Source organism: Aspergillus tanneri (assembly GCF_003426965.1).
Source record: "Aspergillus tanneri strain NIH1004 chromosome Unknown AapTan_5_pilon_pilon_pilon, whole genome shotgun sequence".
In the NCBI taxonomy this organism is placed as follows: Eukaryota; Fungi; Ascomycota; class Eurotiomycetes; order Eurotiales; family Aspergillaceae; genus Aspergillus; species Aspergillus tanneri.
The window spans coordinates 2,770,008-2,793,799 of NW_022984632.1; the positions used below are offsets into that span (position 1 = coordinate 2,770,008).

Genomic DNA, 23,792 nt, shown 5'->3' on the forward strand with positions numbered 1-23,792 from the left:
CATGGCTGTCTTTCAGAGGATTCATATGGTTCAGGAAGAGGCGCAGAGATTTGAATATTGTTTAACGCTTATGATAGGGGGTTTTGAACGCTGCTGTCTACTTATTTTGCTTGTCTTAATTGGCTCTCGTCTAATCAGTACTAATAATCAGAACACTTTTACTATTTCTTGATTGTTAATTGGTATAACCATAGTCTAAAAAGTCAGAGCATGATGAGTAGGACGAAAGAGGCAGACGAAATAGGGCTACGAATAATTGGCAATGTACTCATGAACATCCATGGATCTAGATATCGTCTGACCATGTCTAGCCAGGGCATAAATGCAGTTATTCCAACTGTGACATAATTCATACATGAAGAAACTTAAGCATCAAGAAGATCAAAACTTATTCTGCAAAGGGGGAGGACAAGTTAAATCCAGGAAAAGGAAAAGGGAAAAGAAAGAAAAAATAAACGCCCATATAAGAGACCACATTGCCTCCATTTCCTCCCAGTCCGTATCTATATCCATTTCCTTTCCATTCCTTGTCCCAGTGAGAAAGTACATTGTGAATTGAAGATCCTCTTTTTCTCCCTCTTTTTTTTCTCTTGGGGTTCACATTCTTGGACCGGACGTGCATATATGTGTTCATCATAATCAACATTGGAAGCATTTCTAAAAACATTTGAACATTTGAACAGGGAAGAGAATAAGTCCTCGGTTCATAGATCAGACAGATCAACCAATCAATCAATCAACGCTTGCATTCATTACTTACCGTTTCTTTCCATTCCGTCGTGTTGATATCAAGGGGCTGGGGGTAAATGACAAAGGGAGGGGAATCGAAATCAAAGCAAAGAGAAGGAAATGGGGAGAGATATGGAACCAAAGTATATCACATCGAAGACACAAGAAATCAAGAATAACTCTGTACACATTGCGTTGGAAAAACAACTAGGAGGATGGATCGGGTGATTCAAATGAATGAACCTCATGTTTCATCAGGTGAATTCCACACTGTGTTGTTGTCTTTCTTGTCGCGCACGAGCTCGTTCTGCTCGTCGTCGTCTCCGGTTGTTCGCATAGTCTCCACTAGCTTCTGTGCCCGTGTATGTGCCTGGGGAGGTGATGCTTCCTGCACCGTAGGGCAAGCTAGATGGGACCGGCGGAGGAGGCACATGGCTCACATTCGATGGGGGTACGTACGAAGCGGGAGCCATGGTGCCGGACGGTGGCGCGGCTGCTGCAGTGGCGGCTTCTTGCTCTCGTCGCATTTGGTCCTGTTGCTGACGCTCAAGCTCTTCCACCCGCCGCCATCGATCGTAGCTGCCTTCGCCGCCGGATAGCGAACTGGCGCTTCCGGCGCGGCGGCGAGAATTCCTGCGTTCCCGGCGTCGCGCTTCTCGGCTGGCTGCGGCTTCTTCCTCCGTTAATCGGCGTAGGGTGACGTGTCGGCCGTCGTCATGCATCTTAACTTTCACGGATACTGGCGGCGAGACGTGGTCGTCTCCGTGTCGGCTGTTACTGCGGCGACGGTGATGACTCGATGCGACACCCACAGCTGCTCCAGCCGCAAAGTCGGAGAAATTGGGCCCTGATGGATTGGGAACAGGCAATTCGGAAGTCATGTGGGTTGGTGGAACAGGAGGCATGTCAGAGTGCCCCCCATCTAACCTGCCAGATGCCGCAGGGTCTCCGGTAAGAGCGGACTCTCCCAGGGGAGGACCATGTGCAGCAGGAGGACCACGTGGAGGGCGTGTCATATCAGTCGATGAAATGTCAGTAGCAGTGTATGAATCCGCCCTTCTTCGCGGATAATGCCCATCACCCGTGTAGCGTCGCTTGCTGTTTGCTCGCTGGAGACGTTCGTCTTCCATCTCTCGTCGGCGCAGTTCTTCCACACGACGCTGCTCGTCGTCTTCACCCCTGCGTCGCGAGAATATGTTTTTGACCGCGGCAAATGCGCCCGCACCAAATAACGCATTTCGGACCCCATGAGAAGGCCTGGGCTCGTTGCCGGTGAGGTACGTTGAATTGTAATAGTAGGAAGAGCCTGGGCTCTGCGGCCGGCTGGGGGGTCGACTGGGTGCCCTATTGGGTGGCCGGTTGGGAGGAGTCTGGTAGCTTGGTGCTGGCCTTCGCCCATCTTCCAACCGACTCATGCTTGCTTCCGTCATGCTGTCGCTGCGAGTATGGGCGCGTCTATATCTTCCTGACTCCGCATCACTCTCTCGATTGCGCCGCCAGTCAAAGAGCTTTTTGGCGAGGAGAACACCGCCCCCGATAGCTCCGACCTTGAGGAATTTGCTCACCCATCCGCCACCGCGGTGAGATCCTTCGTCGGAGTACTTTTCTTCCGTGTACGATGCGTGGGAACCATAGTATCCCTGATCTCTGCCTCTGCTCCGCGACCGCCGTCGGAAGAGGGAGGCCAAACCAGCCCCCGCTGCTCCTGCTGCAGCCATCCGGCCAAAACTGTTATGGCGACGATCGTCGGGGGCTGGAGGCCCGGAAACGTAACTGTGTCGACTGTCATATTCGGCCCCGCCCCCCATTTGGTACCCTTCTGTGTCATACATGTACGATAACACAAATAATGCGAGGAGAAGAGCAAACGTGGCGATCGCATACAGGATAAACAAAGATTTTGGGGATCCCCAGAGGGTGAGGCCTAGAGGTATCTGGACAAGTCCCAGAATGGTAACGACACGACCGAGCCATCTGTGGATCTGGAAGTACCTGTTAGTCGCTTGGAAGGGCTTGGGATGATGGGCAGGGCTTACAACTAGCTTCAGGGGAACATGATATCGGTGTCTTTTGCTCTCGATCTTGTGTACCAGCCAGCCCCATAAGACTTGGAAAATGACCATCACATAAATTGCAAGCCCAATTCCATGATGCGGATTCGTGAGGCTTCTGTTGGGCCCAACCGCAAACCAACCAAGAACAAAAACAACCGTAGTAAGCAAAAGCGTCAGGACCTGGCACCAAACGTGTAGCTTGAAAGCCCAGAATGGACTCCTCCGGGAGTAATATCGGATGATCAGAATGGACAGGGGAACAATTCCCAGAAAGACGATTGTGCCGATGACACCGTGGGCGATGATAAGCGTGCGGTATTGCGGCATATCTCGAAATCGATTCCCCATTCCTAGGATTGATGTGAGCACCAACAACCTGAAACCCTCGCGATCAACGCCTATTTAGAGACCCACCATTGTATCGCATTGTGTCAAAGTTAAGTCCCATTAGATTGGGTAAAAGGAACGTATCACGTCCACTGTCCCATGTCCCATCCCCAACATGTAGCGTATTCGAGGCATACGTGCTGCTCCCGGGAGCTGTAAGATCTGAGTTGGACGACATGATTTCCAATATCCTTTTTGCGACTTCTCGCTTCTTTCTCGCGACAGCAGTTCAAAATCTCTCTTCCCTTCGGATGGCGATCTTCAGACGCTGGAATGTCGGAAATGTCGGAGGAGATCTAACAGATCCCCCACTCCGTGGAATGCACCATGCGCAGATCTGAACAAAGAGATCGAAACTCGCAGCGGACAATAAAGCGGTCGATGTCAAACACGAAGGATTGGAGATCGAAATGTGACGAGAATCTAACTTGTTTATTGCCGGCTGTTTAAAACGGTATGCGACTAAGGCTGACGGCAGTGAAGCACAGACTGGAAGACACAAAGGCGGCAGAGGTTGAAGGCTAGGAGAGGAGCGTTATGCTGTCAATTAGAATGGGGAAACAAAGGAACAAGGACCACCGATGGATGGAGTGATTGATCCTGGGTTGTGAATTCATTGCATGCGACTGTTGCCCTCGAGGCGAGGCATCAACGGTTTACCGTTTACGGTTTAGCGTGCCAGTACATATCCCGGACAACCAGCCGATGACTCAGCGCGGCTGACCGCTGACCGCCTGCCAATCACGGCCCCTATCTTATCAGTCAGCTGCTCGAGCTTCGTCCTTCACGTCGCCATCAAGTTGACCTGAATTACCATTACTCTCCGGCTGGCATCGTCGCTGACCATGGTCTCCCAGTTGGAAATCTTCATTCGAGCTCTGTCGCGGTATGTATCGAGATCTTCCGCCAAATGGAGGGTGAGCCGACCCTTCTTGGCTGCGACCTACTGACCGGCTATATGCTCTGGATGCAGACTTCTAGGATGGATATAGTACGTCTTAACATTAAACTCCCACTCACGCCCCATTCTATACATCTCGGCTGTGCGGTTTGGCTAATATAGGAGGTTCAAGCATGCTTTGCTGGTCTGCATCCTTCTATCCCCAGCCGATCAGCAACTTCCAGCGGCGCTCCACCGTTGGGCTTGCAATCGACTTTCCCACGATTAATGTCCTGGGATTCGTGTGCTACACAGCTTATACTTCGGCCTTTCTCTATTCCCCCGTAATTCGTGGCCAGTATGCGGCTCGTCATCCGCTCTCGCAAGAGCCTACGGTCCGCTTTAATGACTTTGCCTTCGCGGTGCATGCCGTCGTGCTTAGCGCTCTTACCTATACCCAGTTCTGGCCGATAATATGGGGGTTCAGGGTCTCGCGCTTTCAGAAGGTCAGCAAGCCGGTTGCGGGCCTCTTTTGGGGGTCGATAGTCGCCGTCGGAATAGTAATAGCGATTGTTCTTGCCAAGGGTCCCGACCAGGGTTACAACCCATCATCTTGGGCTTGGATTGACGTAGTAAGTAGACAGACTCGCCCGCAGTGGTCTTTTGGGGTAGAATGCAGACCCAGTACTAACCTCGGTACCCGAATTGTCTCAGATATACACTCTCTCCTATGTGAAACTGATCATCACCATTGTGAAGTATGTGCCTCAAGCGTGGGTTAACTATAAGCGCAAATCCACCGATGGCTGGAGTATTGTACAGATCCTTTTGGATCTTTTCGGCGGCGTGCTGTCCCTGGTTCAGTTGGTCCTTGATTCAAGCTTCCAAAACGACTGGAGCGGTATTACGGGAAACCCCGTTAAATTCCTGCTGTCGAATGTCACTATCCTCTTTGACCTGGTCTTCGTGGTTCAGCATTACATTTTGTACGCAGATCCAGATGAAGGAAAGGACAGACGGCGGAATCCTAATCTTGTCAGCCCTCTGTTGTCAGAGCCTAATCGCCTGTGAAGAGCTAGTTTCTGGAGTTTTATTTTATTTTATTTTATTTTATTTTTTTATTTTTTTTATTTTTTATTTTTTATTTTTTTTTGGCTCGAGGAGGGGTAGACCGCTAGGTATTTGGAATAGCTTTTGGATTTCCGGAAAGTCCATTTGGAATGAAATTGGGATCTGAGCATGTAATCCTGAATACTAACGGGGGTGGAATACGAGCCGCGGATAGACTGAATGGATGGCGCCAACTGGGCTGAGGACCAGACGGGCTTCTGCAATCGGGACAGGCCCTCGAATTTTGTCCTCACAATCGTACATTCTTGCTGGTATCAATGACAGCACCATTCACTCCTCTCCTTCCCCCCTCCTTTCATGGTCCGATTATCATCTGTGTGAATGAACGACACCGCTGTTTTGCGGGCAGTCTGGGGCTGGCTGATGTTTACTTTTTCGTTCCTTGGCTTATGCTCCATCTGCATTGCCCTGGGCTTCTCAGGGAAACCAGCAAATGACATTGCGAAGTGGACCCAGGGGACGCATCCACTGCATGATGATAGGATATGAGGCTTAGAAATCGCTTGCTTTGGAACAGCCGGACTGGCTGCATCTCACGCATCAGCCGTCGCCGACAGTGTCGATCGCTTGTCTTCTTAGGATAATATACCCTTTTAGTTGGGGGCCTAACCTGGTGCAGTCGGTGTGCGGTTTTTATTTTCAACGGTGAGAAAGGGATTGTTCATGGGCCCTTTTTTTTTTTTTTTTTAGTGGTTCTCCATCGCCCCTGTCTATTAACCCAGAACTCATTAGTGCTGAGGCTCTGTTCCCGACGGTGTGGGCAAACGGGCTTACGACTGTCGAACCATGAAAGCCTCAGCCAGTCATCATCGGTCGAATGCATTCTCGAATCCATCTTGGGTATCGTTGAGGCCATAACGGGCATTAGGAGACTCCTTGCCATGCAGAAACCACGTCGTGTCCGTTGTCCCCTCGGCATTCCCGGAGCACCTCAGCCCTACCAGGATTTGGTGTCGAGCAAAACCACGTTGAACTCCAGACGAAGTGACATATGACTATGGCTGTGCGAGACTAAGACACACACCAATGTGCCACCGTCCCGGTCCTGGGGTCGCTCTGGTAATACTGAACGTCATTGGTTTCTGACCCCCCAAGTCTAATAAGGTGTCGACAAAGCTGCCTTGAGGTCGCCCCAAATGCCGATACAGGCGATTCTGATGTCTCAGCTATTTATTAGCAGATAGTTCTAAACGCAGTTCATTCGTCTGAGACTCGTCTGGGCTGCTGATCACGCTGCCAGAAAACATGAGAAAGCTGAAGGATCCTTCGGTGTCATTATTGCAAAGTACGTACTCAACGGTGACGTTGATTCCCTGTCAGGAGAGAACCAAAGAAAAATTAGAAAAAAGGGGGAAAATAATCAAAAGTCTGCAGTTCAAGAATAATCTCTTACCAGTCACCCAGTTAAACACCTCTACATTTTACCTGCTAGTCGTTGATAACTAATTTCCAGAACTTTGTCCGGCCAGAGAACCCTGTCGACTGTCAGCTCAGGAAAAGGGTGCATAGCCACATTTGACATGGGTAAACTACTTTCTAGTCTCTCTAAACTGAAGCCTCAATTGCTTATATGCCCTGAAACTTCCCGTAGGGATCAAAGTCCAATAAAGCCAACACTTCCAACTAGCTACCGTTGTCTTTTAAGTATGCTTGTTTCCAGAATCCCGATGGACACAAATTATTTGTCCGGAGGTGACTCTACAACACAAGGTGAAGAAGAAAGAGGATGCCATCCGGCCTTTGACGCAGCTGCACTCGCTCCTTCCTATACCATGGATCGATCGTCTGCAAACCCTAGCCTCGTCCAACTCTCCTCTGCAACTTATATGCACACACTCTCTACTTCCCATGAACACCCACTTTATTCTTTATCGCCGTCGAACCTTGTCCCATGCTACTCTGCCTCCGAGCTACCACACATGGGTGCATATCATCCGGCCCGAGTCCCCCAGACGACAGATGCAGACACCGGAATGTCACACTTTCTTTTCACAGACCAGCCGATCAATACGTTCTCTCAACCCAGCCTCAACTATACGTCTCACCATGCCGTCGAAACCCCTGAACCATTCCACAGCGGGCACCCCAACTCCGCCGCCGCCGACGACTACTACTATTGCGTGACGACCAGCCAGTGGTTTTCTTCTCAACTTCCACCGCAGTCGCAGCAAGCTCCTTTATCTACCGCAGCCCCATCCTACTCACCCACGTCACACGACGAGTCCCTTTTCCCTCCGGCATTCCCTTCATCTCCATCGTATCTTCATCAGCTTCCGGTATCCTCCCCGGCTCAACCCAGTACCGCAAGGACGTCCAGTACACCGGACAACGATTCCCCCACCACGATAGCAACCAACCAACCGAGTCAACAAAAAGATCTCAGCCAGTACGGTATCCCCGAAGGAGACGGGACCTGGCGGTGTGCACATGAGGGCTGCAAGTCATCGACTCGCTTCCGTCGCGGTTGCGATCTCCGCAAACATTACAATCGACATAAAAAAACATTCAACTGCCGGCACCCCCATTGCGAGGGCTCCAAGAAATGGTTTTCCAGTAAAAAAGACCGGGATAGACATGAAGCGAAACATAACCCGGATGTGAAATGTGAATGGGGTTGTCCGCGCGTGTTCAGTCGCGTCGATAACATGAAGGATCATGTGCGACGCATGCATAGACAATAGTTTTTATGTCTTTCTTTATTTCGATCTCTCTCTCTTTTTTTTATTGCTACAATGACGGGGTGTTTCGGATACTAAATGTCTTCCAACTGGATTGGAAAGTTAAAAAACTCGAATGCTTCTTTGCTTGATTAGGAACAATACACTATGTACTATTAGGACAAAAACTTACTACCTAGGAATACTAATACCCCACTACTGATGCTGACTGCTAACACTTGGAAATCCGTGACTGATTGATATATTTTTAGACCATTCTTTTTCTTTCCTGTTTTTTTTGAAGGGGAACATCTCACTCGTATCTCTTGGAAAGAACGCTTCGTAATCATCCTGTGCATAGACGCCACAGCTTGCTATATGTATGTGTCTGGCAAGGGAAAGAGAAAACAAAAAGAAACGGAGAAGGAAAAGCAAAAGCAAAAGAAAAAGAAAAAGAAAGAGAAAACACTCAACGCCCTCGTTTGTAAGCCCTGTACTCCTATACAATCCCACGTTGCACCATAATAGTGACACTAGCGGCGTATATGCAAACATCGAACGAAGGACATAAAAAAAAGAGATATCAATAGCAACTCTAGACATCTGGTATCACGGACTGAAAAGAATCAAAAGAATTAGAATAGAAAGCAAGCTGAAAATAGCCACAACGATGCAGTCAGTATACATCGGAGGATGATGGAATGAAAGGAGAGGGAAGTTTTTCCCTGTCTCCCGCATGGGGGAGATAGCTGCGTAATACTCATCATAGTTGAGGGGAATCCTCTTCCACAAGTATGCGAATCCAAATTGGTGATCAATGGGATAAAATCACTGAACGCTTTGCCGACGACGTCGACCTCGTACACTGCCTTCGGCCCTCTGAGCAAGGACCTGTCGAAGGGCTGGGTCATCTTTGCTTTTATCAACGTGATGAACGCGCACGTGTCTGTTCCTGTCTGTCAGTATTCTCTGACGATGATTGCACTTCTCAGGATGCGAGGATCGTACCGCTGGAGATTATCAGGTCGCGGATACTTGTGTTCCTGACCCGGACAAAAAGGACAAACGTAACCCGGAGAGTTATGGACGAGACCATGTCGAATCATTTCGTTTTTACGCTTAAATCCTTTCCCACCATGTCCACGGGGACACCCTTCGATCGGGCAGAAATGAGGCCGATCTTGTGAGTGGACATTTGCATGAGAACTAGCATGAATAAGCTTCCGGAAACTCTGGACTCTAGTCGAAGCACTGAGACTCACTTTAACAAATATTGCGTTTGAAAGGGAGGAGCAGTGCACCCCGGATAATGGCACTTGTAAGCGCCAGCCGACACAGCCCCATTGGGCTGCGGAGGTGGATTGAGTGGTACCCGCTCGCAAGTGCTAGCTGGAGTCTGATCCGTGGGCGTTGGATAATTAGTCGCCGGGCTCTTGGCTACCGAGTATGGCGCGTCATAGGGGGAATTAAGGTAGGGTTTGTCCTGTTTGGGAGGCCGCCAATAGGAGCTCTGCGATGCGGGTGAGGACACAGTCGATAGATCTTTTGTACTCGCAGGGGACCAGTGCGAGTACGGACTGGGAGGAACTTGAGGGCCAAAATGCCCTGGGCGCTGCGGGTCCCAAGCCAGTTCACTCCGTAGGACTGGTGGTGATGTGGCTGTACCAGGGGGAAGATGGTACGGGGATGACCCATTTGGACGTCCAGCAGGATCCTTCGACACACCAGGAAAACCTAGTGCCGTCTGAAGAGAGGGTAGTGTATGGTGGTTATCTGGTGAATGTAGAGCGGGCAGTAAATCCTGTCTTGGAGCCTCAGAAGCGGGTATGATAAACTTGGTCAAAGGTGATTTCTTCGAGACGAAATTTGGTAATGCTTGGGAAGTTTGGGGAGACTCCGGTTCTTGTTTAACGGCGTCGCCAAACGGGGGATGTTCGAGGGACTTCTTCTTGGAAGGGCTGTATGAAGCATCTGGGGATGAGTTCCCCTCGCCGGATTGGGTCGGATCAGGATCCAGTAGTAGTAATGAAAGCGCACTTTGGGCCTTTTCACCAAGCTCGGCTGACCCGGGCACGCGTTTTCTCAATTGATGTTTCCTGGCTGGGGACACGCCAGAGCCGCCATCTAGAATGGGCTCTTCATGTGGTGGGTCATCATAGCTCTTATCAAAGGACATATCCGGCCGATTTTCTAAATGGCTGATCAGCACCGAATTACCCGCTGTCCTGCTGGGTACGAAGGAATTCTGGCTCTTACGGGAACGGTGTGGAGATGTTCCCTCGGTGCCATGTTTATCAGCATCGTTTTCAGAGCCATTGACAAAAGGTGGGGTTGGTTCTTTGATAGCATAGCTAACTTTCGAAACCTCCAACTTGGGGGATTGATTCTCAGTCATGGAGGCAGCGGCTTCGGACGCATTAGGTGCGTCACCCCTTGTGATGTTTTTTTTTTTTTTTGCCTCCTTTTGTTTGGATATTCTAGAACACCAGTCCAAAATACAAACCTCGTACAAGGAAGTTAAGGATGCAGACACGAGTCGTGTGTGCCAATCAATTGTAGCCCCCAAATCCCCTGCCATTTCATCAGTACATTATAATAAAAAAGATAATTGGTAATAAAAGAAGAAAAAGGAAAAGAAAAATTATCAATATGACAACAATAGTAGCAACAATGGATGGGAAATTAAGTGGATCTGACTGAAGGGAACCCCATATGCGTCTGTTCCACTTTGGAAACCACCTGACCTCAAGTCAACTGTAATAGTATACCATTTTTGCTTTTATCCTCCTCGTTGCGAAAGAGGGGAAGGGGGAAAGAAATGGAAGAGATAGTTTTTTTCAGGAAGTACATAATATGTCAAAAGAAAGAATAAATGCAAAGCTAGCTCACCTACTGCAGGACATGAAGACACCGCAAGAGAACTCAAAATCTAGGCAGCCGCCGCACTTGGGGAATGAGGCTCAGCTGGAGCTAATTCACACGTCGCGATCAAAGACAGCCCCGATGCGCCGACCGCATGAGACCTGGTCAACTTCAAGAAGCTGGTACCGGCCAAAAGAGTGAGGCCAGCCAACCAATACGCAAATAATTCGATTAAAACAGGATCGAGGATTTAGATCAGTGAGGAATGACAAGCGCGAATGCGACTACAGAGGCAGCGGCAGCAGCAGCGGCAAACAATAACAGCTTGGGAAATCCGAAATAATGGTTATGAAGATGGGTTAAGTAAGGCGCAAGTCGAGTTCCGATGGAAAAAAGTGGAGGAAAAATACCGGATGGTCATAGAAGAGTCATCGTCTAATCATGGCAAGACCAAGAATCATAGGGCGAAAGGCCAAGCCAAAGAGGAAACAAATTAATGATCGGGAATCGTCGTCGTAATCGTCACCAGTGTGGTCGTTATGAGAGGGCACATTCGAAAGTAGAAATAATAATAATAATAACAATAACAATAACAATAACAATAATGGCTGTTGGTGGTCGTCGTGGAGGTAGTAGTAAACGACTGGTCTGGAATAAGTCGGTAGGTTGGTAGCTATGGTGTAATGGTAATAACAGAACAAGAAGTTCCAGCGTTACCAGCGTCGTGAAGCTCACTAGTCGGGTTGAGATGATGCTTGGCAAGTGCAAAAGGTTAAGGTCAGACGGGGAGGGAGCGGTCAGCAGGCGGGTTGGTAGTGATGGCAGAACCGAAGACGAGGGAGAAGAATCCCAGGGAGGGATGGAGATGGAGGATGATGAGGGATTGATTATTAGCCTGGAGGATTCTGATTGAGGAGGAATCCCAGAGATGCTCCACCACCGGCCCAGCTGGAAAGACCGAGTGGAGAATCTCAGAAAGCAAGCACTGTCAGTCGGATTCCGTCCGTCACGGTGGATGGATAGCTCTAGTGGATATATTGAGGATGCATGGATGGATTTGATTTGAATTCCGTGTCCGTAGGTCACGAAAAGATCACGTCGACTTTTTTTTACAAAAAAAAAAAAAAAAAAAAAACCGGTAGAATTAGTGATAGAATCTCTAGGGGTTCGAGGTGGCTAATCCTTCTGAGAGTACCGGGTGGAGTGAATAAATCCCCGGGGGATTTATAAAGGATAAAATTGGGGGAGGTTCGCGTAGGGAGACGGAGGGTTGGAAGCTGACCTCTAGAGACGCCACACCGCAGACAAACAGAAGTGGGGTGAAGGTGAAGGTGAGAGGAGAAGAGGTGGAACAGACAAGAGAGGCTCAACGGGAAGAGACGACCACCGTCACGGACGAATCCGATTCGGATAGGACAAAAAAAAAAAAAAAATAAAATAAAATCAAATGGTAGAAAAGGTTGAAGGGGAAGGGAAATGAAGAAGAAAAGGAAGAAGGGAGGAAGGAAACAAAAAAAAAAAAAAAAAAGAAAAAAGAGAGAGAGAAAACCAACTTCTTTTCCTTGCTACCTTACGTAGGTAGTATTGCGATTGTTATTCTGTCTGTCTCTCTGTGTCTTTCTCTTATGGTCTCATCCACGAGCCCAACACAGCAAGAACCCCACTAAGCCCAAATGGTAAGCGGCCATTTGAGGCTCTCTAGTGGCTCGTCATGATTGGTCGCTGGCAGAGGGCCAACCGAAGAGGCTGAAATTGTTCTGCTGCATCGAAACGCCGTGGAAGTTTGGGAATGCCTCTTCAGTAGGTACCTGCCCAGGCATTATGTCTACTGGGGAAGCTGCTTTCCCCCATGGAGTTAATGGCATAATCTCAACAGTACAGAAGTGATCTCTCATTTAATTCTCTACTTCCCCCGAGTCAATCCATTTGATTTACTCTGGTGCTGGAGTCCTACCTTGATGAGTCAGCTGTAAGGCGGCAGGCCTGCAGTTGTCTCCCATTCCAATGATCATCATTGGGGATTGTGATTGCGCACTTGTTGCCAGCCTCACCGTTGGGTTGAAGACAAAGCAGGAATTATGATTTCCCCTCCTCCCTACATTCCCTCGCTTTCTCCGCCTTCTCCGAGCTAGGCCAGCGCCGTTTTGAACCACCCCTTATTAAAATTGGTTGTGCATTGTGCGTCAGGATAACAAGAGGGTCAAGAGAGGCAAAAAATAAAATAAAAATAAAATAAAAATAAAAAATACTAAACGATATTTATCACTAATCATCCAACCAACCAACCGAGTACGGAGTTCATACGCTGGATATGGACTCAAGAGGGAAAAGGAAAAGAGATCACTCGACAATATCTCGACTGGGGGTCTAAAGACTGGACAGCCTGTCATCTGTAAACGGTTGATATTTCCGGTCTTTAAGATTTCCATCGGTCTCCTCAGCTTGTGGGACTGTGTTTCCCGCCACCGTTCATATTGTGATTGCGACCAAGGCTCAGCGAGGGAATCGTCTTGGACTAAAGTTCAACCAATTAGTAAGTATGCACTTCATTGGAGTAAGCTTCAATGGATGCTTTGAATAATCATGCGCTGAGGACGGAGAGGGGGGGGGACGCAGCTCGCCAGGTCTGGTCTTGGACCGACGTACTTGCTTCCGTCGGAGCCTAGAGGCTAATGCTAGTTGAGGTGCCAGAGTCCACACACGCTCTGCGGGAGACAATCCAAGATGACTAGTAAGTTAGTATCGACAGTGGCCCCACGTTCCCCTCTCCACTCCTAACTAGAGAGTAAAGAGTAAAGTCTGTCCAGTATCTTTTTATCCACCTCTGTGCGACCGTCAAGGCATCGGTCAATTCGAGTAAATTCCCTTTTCTGCTCATACTTACTCCGTCTGTATCTTGGATTTGTGTTAGTTCACTGATTTCTCCTCGGTAAGCTAGGGTAGATCTATCGTGGAGATACTAGCTCGACTAACTGATAGACCCCACTACAGGAATTGTTTGTTGGGATCTAACTCTAGTACGGAGTAAATGGGTATATATTATTGCTATTACTGTAGAGTATCTCATACGGTGCCCTTCTTCACCCTCCTTGCTGCACTGTGGATATTAAACCAGCGGCCTGTATAACATGGGTACTTTCCTCTGTCCAACCTCTTCCCTTTTTATTCCGCATTCATCCCGCTTGTGAATTTTCGATTGGTCTGTAACCCCCTCCTTGGGTTTCGCGGTCATTGCCCAAGCCCTAATTATATATTTATGGACGTCTCTGATCCGATCCCCGACTCGTCCTCGGACTAGATTCGGATATGCCATAAAGACAAACATAAAATATAAAAGGGAAATTCCTCTTTCTGAGATGGTAAAATCCTACTCATAAAGAGCGCTGTAGTTTCACCCACCAGAGAAGGTAAGGTAGCATGCGGCCCGCTCCGAAGGCATCTTACTGTTCCGGTCAGTGATTTTGATACCAACAGTCACGCTATCTCCTCCTCTGCTTTGGCCACTTGGACGCTGGACTAGCGATATTTCCAGTAACATGTAGGTTGATCATCATAACCAGCCACTGCTAGGCTGCAGGGTTCTTTCCGCCGGAGAGTTTCTTTTTTTCTTTTTTTCCTTTTTTCCTTTTTTTTGGAGGGGTGGGGTACCTTTTCCTTTTTTTTTTTTTTTTTTTTTTTTTTTTTTTTTTTTTTCAAACCTGGATTCGTGGGCCAGGGACATCAAGGGCTATAAATGAATTGTAGACTTAGTTCTTGTATGGATGGGAAACCTTTCTTCCTAACGATTGTATACGATATATTTCTCTTGGTTGTAGGATGTTCTTGTAATAAAGACTCGGGCTTGGTCATATATTGCCTTTTTTTTCCCCCTGTAGGATGAGGGGCAAAAAAGCATCATATGAGCCGCACCCAATTGTCTTGAATCCAGGCGGCTCATTGCTGACACTGTGCTGGTGACCGTTCACTGGCCCAAGCACTTCCCAGTTGCATGTCCCACCTTCGTATTACGTATACGAGAGTCGATCGTCCTTTTCGGAATCCTACACTATAGAATGTCCTTATCTTACTTGGGGCAGGTCGACCCTTGCTGTTGCTACTAGGAGTCATGATCACAACAGCTGGCATGCTTACGCTCGTTAATTTGCTAGTTCGGACGGTTTCCGAACCCCGATGCTGACCATCAGGAATGGAATGTATGTATCATGTTGGCGGGAGCCCGTTAGAGGAACTGCTCCGGAAACGATTCACGGCAAACGGCAGGATCGTACATGGTAGATCAGTTTCTCACGGTCCACACAATATCCACTGCGGCCAACGGTTCCAGACTTCCAAAGCTCGAGTCAATCCTAATAATACCATTCTATGAGTATGACTCTACCTTCTTTCCTATGTACGGAGTACCTAGTACTATTTCTCGGTATCTAGGTATGATGACGGTACAGTGACATTGATAGCCACAGGGCGCGGGAATATCCTCTGTAAATCCTGCTCCACATTATTTCCGTCCTAAAGAGCGGAAAGGCCTTGCAGTGGCTACAGCTTGCTCTTTTGGGGAATTGCGGATTGCACCTGTCGGACCCGCTCCCACGCCCCCAACGCGAATGGCACCGTCTTTTGTGCGTACTCCTGTGCCCGCGCGCTGCTAGCCTGTCTCAGTGCATACCGAGCTTTGATACCCTGCATGATCACGGAGCTCCTCCACGAAAAGAACGCATCACCCCAGAGTATATCAGGCGTCGGGTCCCAACCGGCCACTTCGCCATACCACCGCAGGCAGTCTTCACGCGTGGGAAGGCCTGGAATCACATTGGGTTGGAACTGCTCGGTCTTATGATCTGTGCCATCCAAGAAGTATGGGCTTGTGAGGTTGCAGAAGTCCGACAGCGGGTGTCCCACAGTGGCCATCTCCCAGTCGAGGATTCCAATTACCCGGGGCTCGGTCTTGTGAAACACCAGGTTATCAATCTTGTAGTCTCCGTGAACCAAGGTGCCTCGGTCTTGAGGCTGCGTCTCCTTACTGGAGAAGAAGCGCACCATGTCCATGAAATGCGGTAGCTCCCCGACAGGTTCCTTGGTTTGGACATCCACTGCTTGTGATTGTGCCTTGGATACCGCCGTGAACGTGGCGATCTGTCGATCATAGAAGCCCGATGGTTTTCCAAACTTCTCCAATCCGACCGATTTAGGAACGACTCGATGAAACTTGGCGAGGGTGCGGATTGCGTCTTTCCATCTGTAAGGCTAGATCTTAGCAGCTGAGACGGTGGAGAGTATGAGAGGGAGGGGGGTTATCCTGACGTACAGTGCATTCCTTTCCTCCGCACTAACTTCGGGTATGGAAGGGTCGACGAACATTCGTCCGTCCAGAAACTCCATGATATAAAACGGGGTCCCTACGACACTGCTATCCTCGCATAGGCAATACGCCTTTGGAACGGGGACATCTGTATTCTCTAGCGCATGGATAATCTTGTATTCCCGTTCGACTTTATGTGCCGTCTTCGATAGGAGCTTGCCCGGGGGCTTCTTGCGTAGGACATACTTCTTTCCGTCGGCTGCCGTGAGCTGGTAGGTCGGATTTGATTGTCCAAAACCAAACTATAAAGCGGTCCGTTAGTTGAGCCTTTTCATTAATCATGCCCGATCAATCGTGCGCACTCGCCTGTTTCACATCTAAAGGGGTCTGGACAATGGGTACGTTCTGGTTGATATAGCGTTCCAGCGACGCAATATCGATCGGCTGGCGTACAGCTCCGGCCATGGCGGTCAGGATGCGAGGTGCTGACGAATCTGGTCAATTGTGTGGTTTTTGGTTATCTATTATTGTGTAAGTAAGACAACGATGGTGATGGCCAGTCAGTCCATCCTGGAAATGGGTGGTTGTCATAAAGACAGGGTGATCAAGAATGCCGTTCAGATGCCTCACGGGACCGAGGCTAAACATCGAACCTCTTGCTGTTTGCGGGGGCGCCTCGGTCCAATACGCATTAGTCATCAGAACTATAGTTGACTGTCCACAGTGGAATGTCACAGTTATAATAGTCACAACAGGAAGTATAGGAATCAGAGCCATAGCCAATGTCTATAATGGATATAGGTGACACAGAATTCGTTATATATGTCCTAGGCATTGACTATAAGCAGTAGATATTGAGCATCACGTGACCCGCTAGTATCAAACGAATACAACAACAGCCGAACCAGAAGAGTCTGAGAAACATGCAGTATCCCATCTGGAATATTTCTTTACGTGCAAAAAACGACAGCATGTTAGGAAAGCTTTAATTGATACTGACCATTCTTTTGGAAGCACACCTACACAGACACCAATGGTACTGATTTTCAGTCCTCACAGAAGCGTTCGACTTAGTATGCACATCTCCTTGTTATAACATCAAGTCATCCCCAAACTGACCAAAATATTTAGTACAGTACACACAACACGGAAAGCAGACATGAATACTATCAGACCAACCACTCTCATCTGCACGGTAGTTCCTGAAAATCAGTGAGTTGCCTTAAACTATTTAACATCCGGCCGGACAATTGGATCAACAGTGCCTCGGTATGACTGGCTGCGGCATAAAAGAAACTGGAAATAGCGACGATCTATAAACTAGAATGGCTGATCCCCCTGGGCCTTAATTGGATCCCAGTAGATCTTTCAGGTACCTTGATGGTAGTGCTAAGACTGATTGGATATGATTGATTGATGAGTTAATATACTAAGTGATTGGTGTCTATTGTGGTATGGCTTTATACCTGAATAGTATCTGCTCATCAATTATATAGGTAGATATCAGTGATATCGGAATCTGGATGTTGCGCATCAGACACAAATCCTGTGTCCTTTGCAGCCGGTGCCACTGAGGAAACTTTCCTGGTATGTTTCCCGAGTTTCAGTTGGGTTCATGCTTTAACGAGCAGGCTAGACAGCCGGAATGATCCGGAATATATACAGTTTTGGCTGGTTATTGAATGGATGGCGATATATAATTCGTGCTGTTATAACGTGCGAAGAAATCGGATGATTGGTGATAAGATGGATAGGTGGTCCTTATTACATTGATAACCTTGAGGACCGGAGTTTGGGATAATCAAATATAAGCGCATACGTCATACAGTATATCTGTAACTTGATAGAGGTTCCAGACTCTTTCTGTGAATAAAACAATTCTCTACTGCGACTATATTTTGGGCAAGATGAGGACGCAGTCGCTTCTTCTAAATTTCTATTCAGGCTAAGACATTGCAATGCCTACTTATGCAAGAGATAGACTTTTATCCATCTAATTAATATTAGAAGACAAATAATCCATACCCTACCACTCTGTAAATCTTCATAGCCCTGCTTTGTATACAGTAATGGTGAGACCCACCACTAAACGCAGTTCGCGCCTCACCGCCAGACGCGTCCATCCAGCGTGCAAAAAGCAAGGGCAACGCAACCTCCATAGTACTTGGTTGATTCACACCGCAATTAAATCCCATCAATCCTTTCTCCCATTTTCTTTTCCTCTCCCAATTCACCTCACCACCATCCCAAAAGAACATGACCAAGGAGTCCAAGCCCCCTCCGACGGCCGAATCAATCACGACAACGACAACCACCCACCAACCGCCCTCCCTTCCTGCTTCGCCTCTCGCCAAACGAACCAAACCCAACTCCGACGCAGATTCCACCATGACTGTTCCTCCCGTCGCGCAGCGTCTTCCTCCTCTCTTCATCAAGAAACTCACTGATACTGCCTACACCCCGACGCGTGGCTCTGCCCTCGCCGCAGGGTATGATCTCTACAGCGCAAAGGAGACAGTCATCCCCGCGAAGGGGAAGGCCATGGTGGATACTGGGATTGCAGTTGCAGTTCCGGAGGGAACGTGTAAGTTATCCTTTCTTTTTTCTCTTCCATGTGTATATTGTCTATGGAATTTACGGCAACTGAACCGTAATACTAATGGAAATATTAGATGGTCGCGTCGCTCCCCGTAGCGGACTCGCCTCGAAGCACTTCATTGACACCGGAGCGGGCGTCATCGATGCTGATTACCGGGGTGAGGTGAAGGTCCTACTGTTTAATTTTTCCGATGTCGATTTTACAATCAACGCGGGGGATCGTATCGCTCAGCTTGTTCTAGAGAGAGTGGGTGTACCCTTCTTATTGTCACTGTGATTATTTCTTTCAGAATGGCTTGTGCTGACGTATGGAACTGGGATAGATCTACACTCCAGAGGTTATGGTTGTCGAGGAGCTTGAGGAGAGTGCTCGTGGTGCGGGGGGGTTTGGTAGCACTGGTGCCTAATAAAATGAAACAATAAAAAAGGAATAAGATGATGGAAGCATAGTTGGATGGAAGGATAAGAATGACTGAATTTATGGCATGCTAGAATTTTTTTGCTCCGATGAATGACTGTATAATCTAAAAGACAAAATAAACTCGTCCTATATATCGTGGACGGGATCCTGTTCTTCTTCTAGTGAGTTGGTTTATCATCTATTCGCATTCATAAATCGTCAGAACAAGACAAGTGAGTGAGTACGGTTACCGAAGCTGAGGCGGAAAATTTTCTGTTCTCCATTCCTGTGCTCGGAACTCGACTACGGGATCACGCAGGAATCGCGCGTTGCGTACCAGCCGCACCTCCGCGGCTTTGGTCTTCCGGAGATGCTCCCGTTTCTGCCTCTCTTCCACAGTGAGCTGCTCGTCACCTTGGGTGACAGCGGAGCGCAATTCGGCATCGCGCCCCTCCATGGTCTTCTCCAGCACGGTGTGCATGCTCGCCAGGACTTTGACAGTGGCCTGTGCGAGAGGCAGGTCCGTGGCCTTCACGTCATCCGGTGAGATCCAGGACTTGGTTTTTTGCAATTGCGAGTCGGCGGCGAAGACTGCTTCGCGGAGTCGGGCGACTGTTAAAGCCGCAAACATATCGCCCGTACCGCGAAAGACGCAATCTAGCGCGGGGACATCCACTCTGAATAGTCGCGGGGAACCGTCGGATCGCGTAGTAGAGCCAATGATGGTCAGGTCATTAGGAGCGGGTGCCGATTCCGCTGAGGGAGATCCGGGAAGCTTGGACAGTTGAACGGAGGTGATGATTACATGGGGAACATTGTAGGTAGCGTGAATGGCAGTGATGGCTTCCGCAAGGGTGCTGAGGGAGGTGATTTTGATGCCGGACAGGATTCTGCCATGCGATGTCAGCGGAGGAGCTCACGGCACGTCTTCAACGATCCGACTTACTCAGCTTCGAATTGGTTGGGAAGAATCAGATCCGCATGGTGGATGGTCTTCTTATACGCCGGAACTACATCGTCGTTGACGTATAAACGACCCTGGTCTCCCATGACGGGATCCAAAACTGGAAGCACAGTCAGCAGTATGAAATGCGTGAGAACGAGAGCAGTCGGAAATACCCCAGAAGAAAGAACCGGGCTTCTTTTCGGCCTTGCGCTGTAGATCCTGTCCGATAGCACCTACAGCCTCGACGGCAGCGGCACTAGGGGCATACCCCGATAGCATGACGTCAAAGTCGGTTAGATAACTCTGACATAGGCCTTCATATAGGGCAGAGATCTCATCGGCTGTTGCTCTGGTTCCTTTGAACTGCCTGTAACCGGTATGGTTACCTATTTGGAAAGGCTATTAGCCCGACAAGAAGTGCGGGATGGATGGGGGCCACAAGATATGTAGGCTCGCTGACTCACTGAATTGGACGGTATTCAAAGTAGCCACATCACAGCCAAGGGACTGCATGACGAGCGTTGCCATTTTGTTCCCGACATGACTGGGAGGTGGATTAGCTGGGATATAGTATATAGGTGCTGAGAACTAATTCGGAAGCCATTTGATGATATACTACGGAGAACACAGAGACGGGCAATGGAGGCGGCGATGGGAACAATCCCCATGTCCATAGACCATGCAAAGCACCCCAATCAACGACGTGACTTACCCATAAACTACCTGCAGAAAAACAATCAGTTCCCAATCCCTATCATAAGCATTTAATGGACAGATATTGTAGGGTATGTGGCGCTGGGCTTACATGGCTCGCAACAGCGAGGACTCTTGTCTCAGGCGCCAATAGGTCGGCCGACATGATGAAGGGGAGGAGAGATTCTGTATCAAGAAACAGTACTAGTGATTCAAACAATCCAGATGGAGATGCCCAGATTTCGTTGAAAGAAAGCCACCGTTAGGGATTCGGTGAGCAACAGTCAATAGTACTGATCAATCAATATGCAATGAATCAATCGGATGAGGTAAGAGCGCATATGCCTGAGGACGAAAAAGCATTGCCTTTTTTCGTCCCAACTCGGTTTAGCGCCAGAATGGGGACCCTGTGGGGCACTTTCGGTGCACTGATTGGTTGCGGCGGGGCTCCGCACGAGGGTGGATTCCTAAGGCCATCAAATTCCATTCGCCGTTCTTTTTGGTTCAATTCGGGATCTGGATCTTCTAAGACAGCAACGGCCCATCCAAATATTCGTCTCTCCGATAAACATGTCGAATTCTTGGGTTCTATCCAGACGAGGGCACTCTTCCTAAAAAACTCGTACGTCATTTTGCCCCCTGTTGGAAACGTTGACCAGTCAGATATAGTTGTTTATTTGATACTGACTGAGCACGTTATCCTTGCAGTCTGAATAATGGAAACCCAATTACTTCGACTTGACTAGCAGCATGCTGCTAGTCCTTTCCAGCAGACCAATCGCCTCTTTGCTAAAAATAAATCTGGCGCTTGGCCCGGTCCAGACCGTTGTCGCTTGCATGGGACCAGTCCGTGAGTCGTCTTGACAGGCTTCGTTCCTCCATGTGCTGCTTCCGGTACAGCCTCAGTTTTTCTCCCCTGTCTTGCTTTTCGCCTTCCAGCTCGCGGGTTTTTATGTCTCCTGCACTCCATGGATGTTTGATCCTTCCTTTCTGTGCCACCACATCTACGGAGATAGTTTGTTGACTTCTCTCAACCTCCTATCTATGTCCTTACGCAAGGCATTGCGTTCCGCCATGCCCTTTCACTAATTAATTAATTCCCCTTTGCTTTGCTTTTTTGTCCTTCGTTTCGATCCCATTCGTGGCAACGTCGCTCTTTTTGACCTTCCTGCCGTCCATCATGGCCCCTTCTATCCGAGTGTCGGCAACCCGACCGTCCAGCACGCCGACTATAACCCCCCGATTCTCATTATTCTTATCGATCCTCCTCGTGCTTCCTTCTATTGTCGTGGCCTTGGCTTTGCCACCGGTTGCTCGATCGGAGCTGGATGACACGATCTCTCACCTGCTGAGTGGAGAGATCGTCGGCGATGATCTCCAGGATGTATCCCATTCTCCACCGCAAAAACGTGCTCGACAGGATCAGGAAATTCTTGATGTCGTTCTTGAGATCGACCCCAGTATCAACAGCAGGGCAGCCTCGCTACCGATCCTCATCGCATCGGCCGACCACAATGACCTATTAGAAGACGAGGAGGAGGACCAACCGTCTAGTCCAATCCGACGATCTACCGACCAATCCATACCCACGCCCATGCCATTCGATACTAATACGGGCTCCAATTTCACCTCTGAAACCTGCGAGCGCTTTGTCGACGACTTTCTTTCCAATTCCACCTTCACCAGCTGCCATGCCATATCCATGCTCATGCGCAACTCTTACTCTTTCTTTCAGACCGTCCGCTCCGCCACAGCCACCTCGCACGTCTTGGACCTCGCCTGCGGTGCCGACTTCAACAAATGCTCAGCGTACATGGCCGATTTAGCCACCCGCCTCCGGAAGAAGGACGCCTGTGGCGTGGACTACGCAGCCGGGAACAATATTGTCCAACAGGCCTATACCAACATGATCGCCTACGAGCCCATCTACCGTGCCACGTGTCTCAAGAACCCCAGCACCTCAGATTACTGCTTTGTTGACGCCGCGACCAACACCTCCAACTCCGCCGACTATAACGTCTACTTCCTCCCCTTCGGCAGCCCCATCTCCGGCAAGCCCTATCCCACCTGTAACGCATGTCTCCAAGCCTCCATGGATGTCTTCGCCCAGTGGGCCCAGAAAGACGGCCAGCCCCTTGTTAACTCCTACCTCCCGTCTGCCAAGGCAATCAACAGCCAATGTGGAGCCAACTTTGCATCCGTCAATGTCACGGTGGGCGTGGATAAAGCCGCTTCATCAGGTGCATCGTGGACCACCGTCCAACCGGATCTATCTCTCCAATATATCATCGCCCTCACTATGGGTGTGATCTACCTGGGGTTTTTCTAACTCTTTCCTTATAGACATATAGACCTCTTGGTCTTTAACATTTCCTATGTATCTATGCATCTACATTGCATCTACATTGCATCTACTTTTGCATCTTAATCATCTTCTTCTCTTCTTCTCTTCTTCTCTTCTTCTCTTCTTCTCTTCTTCTCTTCCATTCTTCCATTCTTCCATTCTTCCATTCTTCCCTTCTTCCCTTCTTCCCTTCTTCCCTTCTTCCCTTCTTCCCTTCTTCCCTTCTTACATCCTTTATTCTATTGTAATATACTTTAATGTTTTTTTTTTTTTTTTATTTACTATTTCAACGGATCTGGTGCCTAGGTCAGAGCTACGGGTTACGACGGCAACTGTATATGTCTTCTTCTTTTACTATATTTGTCTGTCGTGACATTCCTGTACAGAACCTATACATGCTGTACGCTGCCTATGGATTTCTCCCCATTCATGTTTATATTTAACCTCATTTATCTTTCTAATGTAAATGTAATATGCAAATTTGAGATGCAATTTCCTTTGTCCTGCCTCAATCAAGTACGAAAGAAAACCAGGTACAAGTCATGGAATGCGCGTGGTGTATTGTATTGGCATTGTAATTATCGACATGGAAAGGTACCTAACCTAGATAAGGTATCCTAGGCAGATAGAAATTCGTAATGATAACCCTGGATGTAACTGCCATTTTTTCTTGTTTCATTTTGCATCTAGACCTACCGTACCGTATCGTACCCATGATCAACCGGTAGGGGATGTAAGTAAACTTCGAATCAATCGAGGTATATCCTATCCATCCAATTTGGCACATGCAAATAGAGAATCAACAGGTCCAAAAA

The 23,792-nt window shown here is 48.5% G+C and overlaps 7 protein-coding genes across 7 annotated transcripts; 3 read left to right on the top strand and 4 right to left on the bottom strand.

The window, feature by feature from the left end:
• Positions 1–983: 983 nt before the first annotated feature.
• ATNIH1004_010320 (uncharacterized protein) lies at positions 984–3,348 on the bottom strand (the record flags this gene model as incomplete). Its single annotated transcript, XM_033574895.1, has 3 exons — positions 984–2,711; positions 2,766–3,133; positions 3,198–3,348. 3 exons carry the CDS (start codon positions 3,346–3,348, stop codon positions 984–986), a joined length of 2,247 nt encoding a protein of 748 aa, XP_033422913.1.
• Positions 3,349–4,244: 896 nt separating this feature from the next.
• ATNIH1004_010321 (putative L-cystine transporter) lies at positions 4,245–5,121 on the top strand (the record flags this gene model as incomplete). Its single annotated transcript, XM_033574896.1, has 2 exons — positions 4,245–4,682; positions 4,765–5,121. 2 exons carry the CDS (start codon positions 4,245–4,247, stop codon positions 5,119–5,121), a joined length of 795 nt encoding a protein of 264 aa, XP_033422914.1.
• Positions 5,122–6,848: 1,727 nt separating this feature from the next.
• ATNIH1004_010322 (putative C2H2 transcription factor) lies at positions 6,849–7,862 on the top strand (the record flags this gene model as incomplete). The annotated part of the gene is made up of 1 exon (XM_033574897.1): positions 6,849–7,862. The coding sequence occupies one exon, from the start codon at positions 6,849–6,851 to the stop codon at positions 7,860–7,862; it is 1,014 nt and encodes a 337-aa protein (XP_033422915.1).
• A 1,234-nt stretch (positions 7,863–9,096) lies between these two features.
• Positions 9,097–10,233, bottom strand: ATNIH1004_010323 (uncharacterized protein; the record flags this gene model as incomplete). Its single annotated transcript, XM_033574898.1, has 1 exon — positions 9,097–10,233. One exon carries the CDS (start codon positions 10,231–10,233, stop codon positions 9,097–9,099), a length of 1,137 nt encoding a protein of 378 aa, XP_033422916.1.
• A 5,000-nt stretch (positions 10,234–15,233) lies between these two features.
• ATNIH1004_010324 (phosphotransferase family protein) lies at positions 15,234–16,461 on the bottom strand (the record flags this gene model as incomplete). The annotated part of the gene is made up of 3 exons (XM_033574899.1): positions 15,234–15,933; positions 16,003–16,298; positions 16,372–16,461. The coding sequence occupies 3 exons, from the start codon at positions 16,459–16,461 to the stop codon at positions 15,234–15,236; spliced, it is 1,086 nt and encodes a 361-aa protein (XP_033422917.1).
• Positions 16,462–19,241: 2,780 nt separating this feature from the next.
• BUD16 (pyridoxal kinase) lies at positions 19,242–20,799 on the bottom strand (the record flags this gene model as incomplete). The annotated part of the gene is made up of 6 exons (XM_033574900.1): positions 19,242–19,884; positions 19,941–20,058; positions 20,114–20,326; positions 20,405–20,484; positions 20,653–20,663; positions 20,746–20,799. The coding sequence occupies 6 exons, from the start codon at positions 20,797–20,799 to the stop codon at positions 19,242–19,244; spliced, it is 1,119 nt and encodes a 372-aa protein (XP_033422918.1).
• Positions 20,800–21,813: 1,014 nt separating this feature from the next.
• ATNIH1004_010326 (uncharacterized protein) lies at positions 21,814–22,962 on the top strand (the record flags this gene model as incomplete). The annotated part of the gene is made up of 1 exon (XM_033574901.1): positions 21,814–22,962. The coding sequence occupies one exon, from the start codon at positions 21,814–21,816 to the stop codon at positions 22,960–22,962; it is 1,149 nt and encodes a 382-aa protein (XP_033422919.1).
• Positions 22,963–23,792: the final 830 nt, after the last annotated feature.